The sequence below is a fragment of the Penaeus vannamei genome, chromosome 14, assembly GCF_042767895.1.
Source record: "Penaeus vannamei isolate JL-2024 chromosome 14, ASM4276789v1, whole genome shotgun sequence".
NCBI lineage: Eukaryota > Metazoa > Arthropoda > Malacostraca > Decapoda > Penaeidae > Penaeus > Penaeus vannamei.
This window is the reverse complement of record NC_091562.1, coordinates 26,349,534-26,364,533: the sequence shown is the minus strand read 5'-3', so window position 1 is coordinate 26,364,533 and position 15,000 is coordinate 26,349,534. Positions and strand designations below refer to the sequence as shown.

Sequence of the window (15,000 nt, the reverse complement as noted above, 5' to 3'; positions counted from 1 at the left end):
CGAGAGAAAAACGAGATCAGCCCACGTGCTAAGCTAGCGTTGGGCCGCGTGTCATTTTAATTTCAAATTTTGCATATCATTCTCTTTAGGCAGTTTGTAGATCTGTTCGGCTGTCTTCCTCTAAGGAGAGAATGAGTGTTGGGTTTATGAGAATATTCGAATAGTCTTCCTACTGCAAAATCCCGCTCCAAAAGTTCGTTAACGGCGATTTTCTCTCTTCTCCTCTCCCCCTTCCACCCTCACTCTCTTCCTTTCCTCTCCTTCTCTTTCTTCCTCTTTTGCTTCTCATCGCTTGTTATTATTATTGTTATAATTTTGTTCTTCGTTTTTTTCTTTACTCTTTTTTTCTTCCTCGTCTTCGTTCTAGTCACCGTCCTCCCCTTCTCTCCCCTTATCTTTTCCTTCTTCATCCTATTTCTTCTTTTCTGTCGCCTCCACCCTCTTACTCTCCCTTTCCTAGACACTACTCTATGTTGGGGGAGGAGAAGGGAGAGAGAGAGAGAGAGAGAGAGAGAGAGAGAGAGAGAGAGAGAGAGAGAGAGAGAGAGAGAGAGAGAGAGAGAGAGAGAGAGAGAGAGAGAAAGGAGAGAGCCAGACCGATAGGCAGACAGAGAAAGTTCGCTAATTATGCAAGCTTGCGCGAGAATGCATAAGCAAGAAAATATGAAGGTAAGAAATTTAAAGAAGTCCTTTTTGAAGCGTCAAAAGGCAACAGCTCCCCCCGCTTGGAGCTTAGCCGCGGTGCAATTTAACTTCTATTATAAGATCCAGTAGCCAAAAGAACAGAAGAGTTACTTTTTGTCAAGAGGAGTGTGTTCTTGTGCATGTTAGTTCTATTCCTTATATTTTCTCGTCTATTTTTCTTTCTAATCTCATTATGATTTTAAGGAGGGTAAAACTCTGTAATTGGCAAACGTAGACAAGTAGAGTAATTAGAGCATTTAATTAAATCTGTAGCATAAGTTCCTATTATCTTTCGTTGGTTTAAAGTACTCTTGACATTAATAATTACAGTATTCACTAGATATTCCTTAAGCCTGATTTATGTTCAAATTATACTGCACCTCCACTGCTCCATAATTCTGTTTTAAATATAGTTTTACAACATAAATATTCCCCCTTTTATTCAAGAGAACGGGCACGCATCAACAGCTAAATTATTAAATCAAGTCCCATCTTACCTTTCTTCAAGCATCTTTCGATAAAAGATATTTTGTCACTTTGGAACTTTTGTAATCTCACACACAACTGTATTATGATGCATGGCTAGATGATGTATGAGCCACCAGTTTATCTTCAACACCAAATAAAGAAAACGAGATCGAGAAATACATTAGTCGTAGCACTATAAGCCCACGTTTTCTTCCCTTGTGGAATTCGTAGTCAAAGTACCTAATGACATCATCGTAGGCTCTCGGGGCATCCAGAGCACAGCGAAGCAAAAAGGTACCTCACTCGCCTATACGCTCGGCAGTTCAGTCCTTCGTCCTTGCCATTCCTTTTGCAATCAACTCACGGGATGCGTCTGAGTTGGCTTTAGAATAGTTCGATAATCATTTAAGAATCGTATGATAATTATATGAGCGCGGACCGGCCCACACCTTGCGTCACCCGGGGCTAGGGCAGCGCGCCCTGGTGTCTCCTCTACCACTATCTGACTCCACCCGTCCTTTTTTGGTAGCCTTTTGAACACTTGCGTTATTTATGCTTAATTTCGGATTATTTTGCCAGTTTGTGGTGGATGTCAGTCGAGGTGGTCGAAAGGAGGCGAGGGAGTAAAGGTAAGTGATAAGCAGGTGCGTATTACCGTCTGGGAGAATTTGGTTCGCGAAGTTTAGCGTCCGCCAAAAGGCATCCCGCATCGGTAATATTTGTTGGGCGTTTTCGGCCGAATGAGGGATGAAGACGATAGTTGGGCAGTTGTCTGTGTGAAGTGGAAGAGGTCGCAAGGAACTGGCGGACCTCTTCTGCGCCGTCGACGAGATCCACTTGAATGGACTTAGCCCAGCATCCAGACAGACAGACCCGTAGCCCATCAAGCCTGCCTTTACACGCGACGAAAACGGTGAAAGTCAACAAACACCTCTTGCGCTCGGATGGACGTCGCGGGTCACCATAAACAGTGCCACGGGTAGACGCAGTCCAACGTTGGTCCAGTGTGCATCCGAACTCCTTGGTGCGAGGGTGACCGACGCACCCATTCCCCGTGAGCGCGCGCACCTCACGGACTTCCCTTGGACTCTTGTGGTGAACAGGACTCGCGGGTCGCCTCCAGTGTGACAGGGAAGAGGTGTGACTGCCCGCGAGCTTCATTGTTTGTGACACTCTCTTTGCTGGATAAAAGGGCAGTTTGTGATCTGTTAAGAGTGACACCTTCTAAGCCCGATAGTCTGTTAGAGGCTTTGGTTGTCCATGCTTCGAACAAGATGCCTTTGGAGTGACATGGTGAATTGCCTTCACGAAAGCTGAGGAGCATTGTAAAGGTAAGAATTTGGCTTCATTATTTCATTGTTATGTAAGTACAAATATATATATATATATATATATATATATATATATATATATATATATATATATATATACACATATATATTCATATATACATATATATATATATATATATATTTATTTACCTATTCATATATACATATATGTATATTTATTTATCTATTCGTATAAATATACATATATGTATATATTTATATATATATATATATTATATACATATATATATATATATATATATATATATTATATACATACATATATATATATACATATATATATATGTATCTATCTATCAATCTATCTATCTATCTATCTATCTATCTATCTATCTATCTATCTATCTATCTATCTATCTATCTATCTATCTATCTATCTATCTATCTATCTATCTATATATATATATATATATATATATATATATATATATATATATATTACATCTACTTAGAAATATGCACATTTACGCAATTCATTTTTTTCTTCGCTCGGTATACTATTTTCTAATCAACGATTCTTTAATCGGAAAATTGGAAAATATTCCAATCTTTATAAATCTTATATTTGTATGTTAAAGATTCTGATTAACCATCATCAATTATGAATCAGTCGAAGGTGATAACCATAAAACATCGAGGCCCTATTTCCTACCAATCCAAGGTGCTGCGTATCAAAACCAACGCACGAACCCTCGCTATAGTGATTAGTATCGCCTAACTACCTCTGTTAAGAACTACGTACTAGTTACGAATGTTAACCGAAGCTAAAGGTACAATTGAAAGCGAAAGGAAAAGGAGGAAGCAAAGAATTTCAGTACTTGTATTCCAAGCAAGTAAACAAACAAACAAACAGATGAATAATCAGTATAATCTTAATATTCAAATAGTAAATTGTATAGGATATAATATCAAATCATATCACAAGTGCGACTTAAAGGCAGGTGACAATAAACCAATAAATGTCTGCGTGTAGATGCAGAGCCGCTGGCCGGGGTGAAAGCGGGTAAAAGGCATCCTTATATGGCATAATGTATTAGGAGTCAGTAGACGGACCTTTTTATCTAGCGGTTTGATAGCCTTGTGCAGCTGTTTGTTCTTTGGTCTTTCTGAAGCCGTGTATGCACCTTTTCGCATTTTTCTTTCACGGGATCATCCATAAAGGTGCTCTGCTTCTTACTGACTAGTTAAAGTCGAGAGGAAAGAAGGTCGAGGGCGCTCTTCTCGGGCCTCAAGGAGCTACGAGCGAGGATTTTGTCATTCATATCATGATCTGGTCCCGTCGTCTTTTCTTCGCTCGGCCAGCAATAAATATCCGCGCGCTGCTTGCCGGGGGTGGGGGGGGGGTTAAGATTTGCCAGGGGGGGAGGAGAGAAGGGGAGGATGAAAGAGAAGAGGAAGAAAGTTTTAAAAAAAGAAGAAAATAAGTGAGTGGTTCATCCCGACTTCCCGCGTGCATTGGCGTGTCACCGACTGACCTTATATGGCACGTTATTAGAGCTCCGTGAACGGCCTTGGAAGGTACCAACACTTGGAGTAACGGTGAGAAGATCAGCTGAGCGTGGCGACGGCGGCGTTTCGGATTGCACTGGCCCCACGCGGAATTTTGATTACGTTCGGGAATTTTAATGAATGGCAGCAGCAGCAGCAACAACAGGAGCTGGCGTTAGGGTCGGACCGTTGCAGAGTTGCAAGGGAGGGGGGGGGGGCGGAGAGAAATAACAAGCGGGCTGCCATTCCATCACGTGTCTCTTGTATGCGCGATGATAACTTTCCGTCTCACGAGCCGTGGCGGAGATTTCGACGCAGCGACAGATAGTAATCCAGATCCAACGGGAGAAGGGAGGTTTCTGCGCGCGCGCGTGTGTATGTGTGTGTGTGTGTGCGTGAGTGCTCGCTTGCGTGTTCAAATGTAAGTGGCATGTTTTTTTTCTGTAAAAGAGGAATTGCATCACCGAATACCATTTTCTCCACACGGTATAGTAAAATACCATAGATTTTATCTTTTACCCAATTCTTGATAACAAAAACAAGCGTTATTAAATCGATATAAGGAAAAGAAAAAACTTATATCCAGTTAACAATAACGAGAAAACCAATTTCCAAGAATTTAAACGTACCAAGTACAGACGTAAAAAAAAGATAGATTAAAAACATTGCTTTTCCTTGTGGCCAAAGTCTCAATTAACACCAAACCTTTCACGCAGCCATTGATGAATTTATTACTTCATTCACTCAAGAGTACAATGAAGAACTTAAATTAGTTACCCAGAGAGATTACTCTTCTGTTACTCATCAGAAATCGATGAAGATTATAAATTTGTTATATTTTAATCTTACGTTTGTACTATACGTAGAAGTTCGATTTATAGTGAAATAAAGAAAAAAATATATAAAACAAATAAAAAATACCAAAAGAACAAAGGGATGAGAGAAAGAATAGAAAAGAACGTTGTCTCCATTTCCCTTTGGCATATCTCACAACACATCTGATACATCTACTTTTAAACCCGTAAATAACAAAATCTTTTGGGAATCTTAAACGAAAGAAATCGAAGGTGGCGGAATAAAATGAGAGAAGGAGGCAAACAAGAGAGAAAAGGGAAGATAACAAAGAAGAAAAAAGTAATGAAGGATTTGGCTTTCATAGAAAAGTGGAGAAGGGGGTAGACGAAGGACTGGCGGTGGAGAAGAATGAGGAGGAGGGGGAGGAGAAGGAGGAGGAAGATACTCTAAGCTCTCGCGATGGCAACACTCCTCGACCCAAGACTGGAGGCGATCCAAACAGTCCTTATGAGGCAGGCACATGACAGTCTCAGATGGTAGGGACGGCGAGAGGAGGTGGAGGAGGAGGTGGAGTTGGAGGAGGAGGTGGTGGTGGAGGAGGAGGAGGAGGAGATAGAGATGGAAGTGGAGGAGGAGATGGAAGTGGAGTTGTAGATAAGGGTAGTGGTTAAGATAGAAGAAGAAGTAGAAGATGAAATAGTGGTAGGATTAGGTTAGAGGAGGAGGAGGTAGTAGCAGAAGTGGAGTTAGAGGGTGGACGGAGGAGGAAAATAACAATATAATAAATGACAATATAATAAACATGAAGCAAAAAGAGGGACAACGAGAAAAGCTACAAAAGGACAGTTAAATACGCTAGATGGGTACAAGTCCTCAGATTGACAGGACTGGCAGACAGAAAGGAAGAAAGTATTGGATGATGTCTGATAGATTGGATAAGCAATAATTCAATATAAGAAAATAATTTGAAATTTAATAATAACATTTGAAAATATAAGGAAAACAATGATAATGAAATGCTCGATATACATACAAATTGAAATTAATGTGTGTATTAGCGTGTGTGTGATTGTGTGTATGTCTGTGTGTTATATGTGTATGCATGCTTGCTTGTGCGTGCGTATTTGTGTATCTACCTGTGCAATTTACCACATAAGGAAAAAAAAAAGTTTCATCTTCATCTTCGGGAATTGTACAACACGATTTCGCCAATTACTATAGACCCCAAGAAGGCAAAAATCCTTCTTCAGATAAAGTCAAGAAGCCAAGCATAAAATCCCGGCGAAGGGCAGTTACGGGCCGAGGCGGCTGGCTTGGGCACAAAACTCTCGGGGGCGGCAACACCCCCTTTGGCGCGGAAAAACAGGTCGCCAGGGAATAAATCAAGTAAGTACTGGCAACGCCCGCTGCTTCAACCGATGCTCGAGATAAAGATCATCACGCAGATAAAGTTCAGTGATTTATGAAGAAATCAATTCCCTCAGTTTAAAACTGTGTTAAAGGAGAGTCGAGTTTCGGTTTAAAATTTTGCAGCATAAATCACGCTACATACACGCACACTCGTACGCAGATACATGCACAAACGGCCACGCAAGCACACGTATAAATAAACAAATAAGTACCAACACACGCGCACATGCATACGCACACGCAAACAAACACGGATACACACACACGCACGCATGCAAACACGCACGGACGCGTGCACACATACACACGAACACACACACACACACACACACACACACACACACACACACACACACACACACACACACACACACACACACACACACACACACACACCACAAATAAACATCGAAATATTCTTATAGATACAAAATACTGCATTTCTATATCCTGCAATACGGAATAGTTTTTGAAGATGCTTCAAATACCATACCAGATCATTAGAATGAAAATATCATTTTTCGAATATTCAAATTTTAGAGGGTCACGGGGGACGAAGAGAGCACTCACTAATGAATTACGTAATTAATAAAGCCCCGAGCAACGATACTGCAAAATTGAGGGCTGTGTTACTAAGTGGGTCACGTTTTCTAAAATATTGTCTCGGGGGTTGCAAGGGGGCACTATTATATTCAGAGCTAATAGGAGAGCGACTGAGTTATTTGACACCTTCGATAATCCTTAAACGCTATTCCCTTTTTCTTTTTTCTCTTTCCTTTTTTTTTTTTTTTTTCTTTTTTTAGCCATGAAGTTTAACGGCAGTATTTTTTTCTTTTTCTTTTTTATATGTATAATATTTAGTGACGTCTAGGGTTGAGTAAATTTTCCTAGGAAGGTAATAGAATTAATTATTTTTTGTGAAACTACATATATGACGATGTATAGCAAATTGAAATTACCGCATATTATGATTATAGTATTACTCATTATATGCACTACATTTAACCAAAGCATTATAGCGCTATAGGTGGCGTAACGGCGTAGAAAATATAGGTAAGATAAAATTAAAAGAGGAGAGTAATTTAGAGAAGAAAAAACGATAAGTGAACATATGAACAAGGACATAAAGAAACATGTCGAAGTCAGACTTTTTTCATTATTTAATTCATGAGAAATGAAATCATATATATATATATATATATATATATATATATATATATATATATATATATATATATATATATATATATATATATGTGTGTGTGTGTGTGTGTGTGTGTGTGTGATGTATGATGAGTATGATAAATGCAATAACGAGAAAGAATGTATAGAAAATCCCTGTTATTCCTCATTCTTTTATATTCTCCATTCCCCCCTCTTGTTTCATACCCTCCTACCCTCTCCACCTGTTCTATACCTCCCCATTACCCTGCCCCCACCCCCCTGTTCCATTCCTCTCCCTGCTTCCCCTGTTCCATACCTCCCTCCCCTACCTGTTCCACCTCCCCCTCTCCACTCCCCATCCTTCTCATCCCCTCCCCCTCCCCCTCCCTACCCTGTCCCTTAATCCCCCCTAACACTCCATACTTCCCCCCTCTCCTCCCCTATCTGTTCTATACCTCCCCCTCTTCACTCCCCATTCTTCCCCTCCCCCTCCCTACCCTGTGCCCTACTCCCCACCACCACCACTCCATGACACCCCCCTCCCCTATCTGTTCTATACCACCCCCTCTCCACTCCCCATCCCCTCCCCCTCCTCTTCTCTACCATATTCCCTAACCCCCCCACCACCACCACCACTCCATATCCCCCCTCCCCTATCTGTTCTATACCTCCCCCTCTCCACTCCCCATCCTTCCTATCCCCTACCTCTCCCCCCCCTCTCCCTATCCTGTCCCCTAATCCCCCACCCTCACCAATCCATACCCCCCCCCTCCCCTCCCTGTTCTATACCTCCCCCTCTCCACTCCCCATCCTTCCCATCCCCTCCCCCTCCCCCTCCCTATCCTGTCCCCTACCCCCCCCCCACCAACCAATTTCAACCCAACCAAACCTCCAAATCTCAGAAGCAAGTGTGAGGATCGCTGTTTTTAGACGCCCTCGCGAGGAGACTTCCAAGGGCAAGCTGTTTGATGTTCTCCTTGCTTTCGTTTCAGGTTCGGTCGCCCACGGTTTGGAGCTCAGCCAGACGCCGCCAGCACGGGAGAGAGAGAGAAGAGAGAGAAGAAAGAGGAGAGAGGACGGGATAAGAGAGAAGAGAGGACGAGAGAGAGAGGCGCGTAACCAAACGAAACTCGAGAAGAGAGAAAGAGGAAGAAAGAGAGAGTGAGTTAGAGAGACGCGGTCAGCCACGGGATCTGAAGACCAGACTAAGAGGGGAGAGACGTGAGACGAGAAGAGAGAAACGGAGAAAAAAAATAAAGAGAAGAGACAGACACGCTGAGAAGCTCCAACTGTGAAGAGACAAAGCGTTTTGAAAATTACAGACATACCGTCTCTGCCACGTGGCTTATTCCTGTTGAATATTTAATGCGTGTTTCGTCGACGAATCCATCTTCTCGCTAAGCTCATTATTGTTGAGGAAATGAAGTAAACCAAAAAAAAAAATTGGAAAGAAAGGGAGGAAAATAGGTCCGAAAAAATATATATACACACAAATACCGCTGTTCTTAACAACGTTCAGTACTCTTGAATGAACTCCCCGTGAACGTAGGAGCAGACCAATCGATTCAAACTGAAACTCGCGTAAGAGCAGGAAGAACCGCAGCTCATCTACCGCTCAATTACCCCTTTCAGAATCGTAATTCCCCGTGAACAATACCGCGAGAGCCATTTATCGAAGGTCGTTAAGTCGCCCCACTAAGCCAGAATCCCAAAGGTGAACTGTTAATCAAATCAGTGACTCGCGGAGACGACGGCAAGCACCTTCTGCTGGTTCCAGTGTTGCCAGGCACAGGGATCGAGAAATCTATTTTTTATATTAATCACTTTCGTTTCCTGTTGTAGGGAAAGCTGAAAGTTGTGTAGCTTAAAAAAGGGATAATTTTATCACGTGTATGAATAAGGAGAAAGAAGTCATCGGCGGATAATAAGCGAAGAACTCCAAGCGAGACCCGAAGCAGCGAGCGAGACGGAGCTCCGGAAGACAATCCCCGAATCACCCAAAGGTTTCAGGTCTCGGCTTGTAAGGATCCGCGGGAGTGTGTGGCGGCGCGTGAGGCGGCAGGACCTCCCAGCAGGACTCCCAGGTGATGTAGCCAGGGCATCCACGCCCCGCTGTGCCCTTCCACCCCCTCCCTTCTCCCCATTCGCCCCCGTCCGCCCCCACGCCCTCCCCGCCTCCCCGCCTCCATTAGCGTAAGAGCCCACGACTTCCCATCACAACACCCGTCTGCGCGTCAGGTGCCTTGCTGGGCCATCGTCGGCTCAGGGACGGAATTTACGTCGGAGGGGCAGAGAACAAGAAGAAAAGAAAAAAGGAGAAGAGATTATTCGAAATCGGAGCGGCGTTTATTAAGAGCAACGGAGAGAACTTTGACCAGAGGTAAAGCACAATAAAGTTTAGCGGAATATTTCACGCTCGACGGAAACAACCGATAACCCTTTTGCCCGCTATTCACAGCCAACATACCCACACGGACGTCGACGCCACTCAAGCCAGGAAGCACTGTCAGACAAAGTCACTGGTGCTTTCAAACCCCCCTGTCAGTGAACAGAAGGAAAAATCAGAAACGCTGAGAACGAGAGAGGAATAAAAACATCTTGGCCGTTTGTCTAGTAGTGAGTACTTCTTATCGACGACTTACGAACAAGCTGATAAGACCTTCCTTCTCGACAAGAACCCGAGGCAGACAACGCCGTCGAGGAGAGCCGCGTGGGTCGTCGCTTAGTCCAATAAATCACGAGGATATTTAGTTCGAGAGCAAGAGGTGGCGACTTACTTGACCTTATCAGGCGTAATTACTATTTAGTTATTAGCGTTACCTGTAAGACTCAGACTAACGACACCTTAATAGGTACCTTTAATCCGCAGTACCAATCTCAGGAGCAAATAATACAAGGTTGGGTAACAACGAGTCTGACCCTGCGAGCGACAGCCTCCACCTGAGAAAGAACTGTAATTGTGATCCTGGTAAGACTGCCACACAATTACTTTAGGGCCGCCACGTTGGATAATGAAAGGCAAATACACGAGTGAAATTGTGCCTGCGGCCTAGGACCTACTACAGCACACACCCTCCCTCCGTCGCTCCCTCATAGAGATTCACACACCCCCTCCTCTGGCCTTTTGTTGTCGTGGAACGCCACACCCTCGCCAGACCTCATCTCCCTTGCCTACTAGAACCACGTAACTCATAGGTATATAACAAATATTTACAGTACTGTCGAGGAGGGATTTACCGAGTTTATTGTTGTCTTGAGCCTGTGACATCCATATGTATGAGGGTGTATATTATTCACAGTGACATTATACCGACAGAAAATATTATCCCTATGAATATGTGCATGAGGTAATTCTGTACAACGTTACCAGTGATTCATTGTGAAGGATTTACCCTGTACTTTGTGTCTGTGAGAGCTATAGAACGAAGAACCAGTGATATTTTAAGAAACCGAATTACGTGTAGAATAGTCCTTTGTCGTGCATACTGATGAAGTGTCACAGTGATAAATAACGGCTTGGATTTTTCTGGGTAAAACATTTTCTTTTCGAAGCATTCTCTGAGTATAAAGAAAACAATAGGAGTAACATAATAAACAGGTGACTGTGCAGAAATCCGAGAGTTAGATTGAAAACTTTCCTCACAGCAAGAGTGAATCATAAATCCAGGGAGTCATTTGTACCTGTTCCAAGGGTGTGACGTCAGAATACCCGTAGGAAGAAGGTGCGAGGTCTGGGCCCCGCCGGTAGCCTGGACAAACACCCGTGTGTAAACATCTCTACTTTGTCGAGAGTCCACTGTTCGATCCTCACACGCCCACTCTCATCCTCCCCTACCCCTTTGCCTGCCTGCCTTCTTGACTCTGAGCACCTTCTGACCTCCGTCGTCGCCTTCGTCAGAGTGCGAGAAGCTTATCGAAGGCGAGACCTGTTTTCCGGGCATAATATCGCGTGAGGCTCGCCGAGAGGTAATGTTTTTGCGTGAATCTCCATCGACAGCGGATTCCCATTCGATCGAGTCCTCCTTGTGACTAGAACGCATCCATTACAACCGACTCGCGCCTCGCTGCCCCGCGAACATGAACGCCGACGCCGTTAACGGAGGCAAGTACGCCCTGAGAACCAAATCCATCATCAAACGGATAGAATCGGAGAAGAACCGAGCCACGTCCAAGAGGAAAGAGCCCAAAGAGAAGCAGAAACCTCCGCCACTCAGCAAGTACCGGCGCAAGACAGCCAACGCCCGTGAGAGGAACAGGATGAAGGAGATAAATGATGCTTTCGTGACACTTCAGAAGGCGATCCCCGACCTCCCCGGGGCGGACGCTGAGAAGCTCACCAAGATCACCATCCTCAGACTAGCCGTTAATTACATCGACGCCCTGGCGGGTGTCTTAGACGACGATTACAACCCCACCGACATCGACGGCGTGAGGGAGCTCTGGTGCCTGGAGAACGCCCACATGGCGCGCCCCGAGCACTGCGTCCGGCCCGTGATGAAGAGCCCGGGAGCCAAGACGTCGGCCGCTTCGTCAGGAAAAAATAGTAAAACGATTAGCAACAGTAAAAATAACAGCAAAGTATCAAAACCAAAAAGCCAACAGTCGCACGCGAGAACGGATGGAAGTAAGAGCAAGCACACGATAGCGACTAAATCGACGACCAAAAGACCAAGCAAGCCGAAGAACAAGCCGAGAGAGTGCAAGACGGCAAGTATCGCCACGAGCAACGGTGCATATATTACTTTAAAGAACGTGGCGTTGCAGACTCCGCCCCACAGAGTAGGCAGAACGATCAACAACGAGCCTCTCATGATGTCAATGACAGTGAAGAGGCCGAGAGTCGATTCCATCACCACTCGACCCCACAAACTGCCGCGTCTGGAGCCCGTCGTCCCTCTGATGACGCTCAACCAGCCCCTCCTGGCGTTCACCCCCTGCGGCGCGAACCTCTCGCACGTCCCCGCCGCCATCCCCGGCAACGACACGCCGGAGCCGCTCGCCGGAGCCACGCCGACCACGCTCCACCACGTCACCTACACCGACCCGGCCACGATCTTCCACACGGGCGAGTCCGTGTCGGTGAACGTCGCCTTCCAGGACTTGGATAGCCCCGTGGTGAGGAACGACGTCCTCCTCGAGTTCCCGCGGAGCGGGAGACACCTCAGCGAGTCCTCGAGTCGAGACTCCGCGTTCTCGAGCGACGGCTCCTCTCCCCCGAGTCCTCTGGATACCGTCGCGTTCCCCGCGCCCGTGCCAGTGCCGGTGCCGATCGGGGACTCGTCGCCCTCGTTCTCCATCGCGTCGTCGAGTGGCATCTCCGGCTGCGGCTCGAGCTCGGACTGCGAGAGCGTCCTGGCGGCGCCCGTCGAGCTCGGCAGCCTCCTGGGCGACGAGCCCTTCGAGGAGGAGCTGGACCACCTGACGTCCACCTTCGCCGAGGGCGACGACACCCTCAACCTCTTCCTCGCGCACTCGTCCTCGAATTTCATCTGCACGGACATTGACGACTGCTAGGGGCCAAGGGCCTTTCTTCTTATCCAAGACAAATATGATTGGTAATGCAAGGTCATTGGTGCCCTCTTCTCCCGGCGCTGATTCGCGTTCGCAGGAGAGAGATTGTAAGCATTACAGGGACGAGACATGACTGCGTTGGAATCCTGTGAGCTCTGTTGCCATTGTATTTTATAAGGAAATGTGTACAGTTTTTAGATTTTTTTTACGATGTATTGAAATATATTACGTTGTTTTTTTATACAAAAGAGATTTGTATCTGAGATTGTAAGACAGTTTATGGAATATACGTAATTTAAGAATACAAATATACATATCATCCTTCTGTGTTCATACTTTGTAAATAAGATGTTTTCCATTCTGCTTTATGTAAATAAATAAGGCTTTTGCATATATTAGTGTCTTTCATTTCAAAGCCAGCCGCCAATTACATATACAAATTTGATATCAAGCTCTCCACATCCAATAAAACCTAAAAGGAGTGACAAAACCAGACATATGGTAGTAGTTTATGTCATCATTAAAACTGCTATTAATGTAACCCATTCAGACAGTCGGCCCATAAAACACCCACATCACCACCGGAGAGACCTTGCGAGACGAGAGCACGTCTCAGCAAAAAGGAGGGAGGGGGGTTGGGGATAGGGGAGTATTGGGTGAGGGAGGGGAATTGGGGATAGGGGACTGTTGGGGAGGGGAGAGTGGGGGAGGATAACCCAAAGATACAATCATGAACAACCCATAAAAAAGTTGAACAGATAGCGCACACATCAAACCTCAGTTCAAGGTGGGTTCAAGAGCAAACACACTAGATTTTTTTTGTCTTTCTTCCATTTCTTTTAACCAAGGTTTTAGTTTTAAATATTGAGTTTTCTTAATATTTTTTTTTTTCTAGCGCTATTTTGTTCGCTGTAAACCTTCTTGTATTTCTTCTCTCTTCTAAAAATATATGACACTGCCACAAAATAAATCAGTAGCTACTAAAATACGTAGTGAAAAATAAAGTAAAAATATAGACAAACAAATAAAAAATAGATAAAGACAGGAAAATAAATTAGGAAAAATAAGTGAATTGATAGAATAAATAACATGAGTTAATACCTCCCCGTCCAGAAGCTTTGCATACAGTACTTACCGGCCAGCTGTTAATCTACCACTCTGCTTATCTACCACTCTGTTAATCTACCGACTTCCCGACCCACCGACCGACGAAGGTGTTGTTTTAAAGGTGGGCCGACACGCCACTGGGGAAGAAGACCATTTATGGAAGATGAAGGAAAGGATGACAGGCAGTAAAGATGAAGAGATCAGAAGAAAGAGAGAGAGAGAGAAGGATGCAGGGTGGGCGGGAGGTGCGTTATGCTACTATATTATAGAGGAAAAAAGGGAGATAAAGTTATGTGTACAGGGGGAGAGCAGAGAGAAATAAGGAGCAATGGCCACGTGCATACATATATCCACACACACACAGATATATATATATATATATATATATATATATATATATATATATATATATATATATATATATATATATAGAGAGAGAGAGAGAGAGAGAGAGAGAGAGAGAGAGAGAGAGAGAGAGAGAGAGAGAGAGAGAGAGAGAGAGAGAGAGAGAGAGAGAGAGAGAGAGAGCGAGGAAACACCAAGAAGAAAAAGAGAGAATAAGACGAACAGGAAATATATAACGACGTGCAGTAATAAGGCAAAAAGGTATATCCAGAAATTTCCATTCCAACTTTATATTAACCCTTCCATACACGTAGTAAAATACATTATATTACTGTTAGCCACATCATCAATCCTCACAACAACAGCACCATATAAACTCATTAATAAAATCATAGTAATCCACATAGTAAGCACATCCTGTTTACTTTATAATCAATAACTTATTCCCAGCTCGTATGAGATGGGGAGAAGGAAAAGAAAGAGTACAAGAAAATGGAAGGGAAGTAAGAACTATAGAAGTAGAGAAAGAGGAGAGGAAGGCCAGAGAAATAAGTATGAGGAGATGCAGGAGAGACGTAGAACATAGGCAAGGGGGAAGAAGAACACCAAGATAAGGGAAGGGAAGAACTCTACGATGCAAGGAAATGGAAAGAAAGAGAAGGATGAGGGAGATAGA

General features: G+C 44.2%; 1 protein-coding gene across 1 annotated transcript; it reads left to right on the top strand.

The window, feature by feature from the left end:
* The first annotated feature begins 1,909 nt into the window (after positions 1-1,909).
* On the top strand, positions 1,910-13,267 carry LOC113823302 (uncharacterized). The gene is made up of 2 exons (XM_027375918.2): positions 1,910-2,483; positions 8,354-13,267. Exon 2 carries the CDS (start codon positions 11,439-11,441, stop codon positions 12,873-12,875), a length of 1,437 nt encoding a protein of 478 aa, XP_027231719.1. The 5' UTR covers positions 1,910-2,483; positions 8,354-11,438; the 3' UTR covers positions 12,876-13,267.
* The last annotated feature ends 1,733 nt before the right edge of the window (positions 13,268-15,000 follow it).

Bases quoted from the DNA above. Each gene is read 5' to 3' on its own strand.
- LOC113823302 (XM_027375918.2), top strand. From the start codon at position 11,439: ATGAACGCCGACGCCGTTAACGGAGGCAAGTACGCCCTGAGAACCAAA.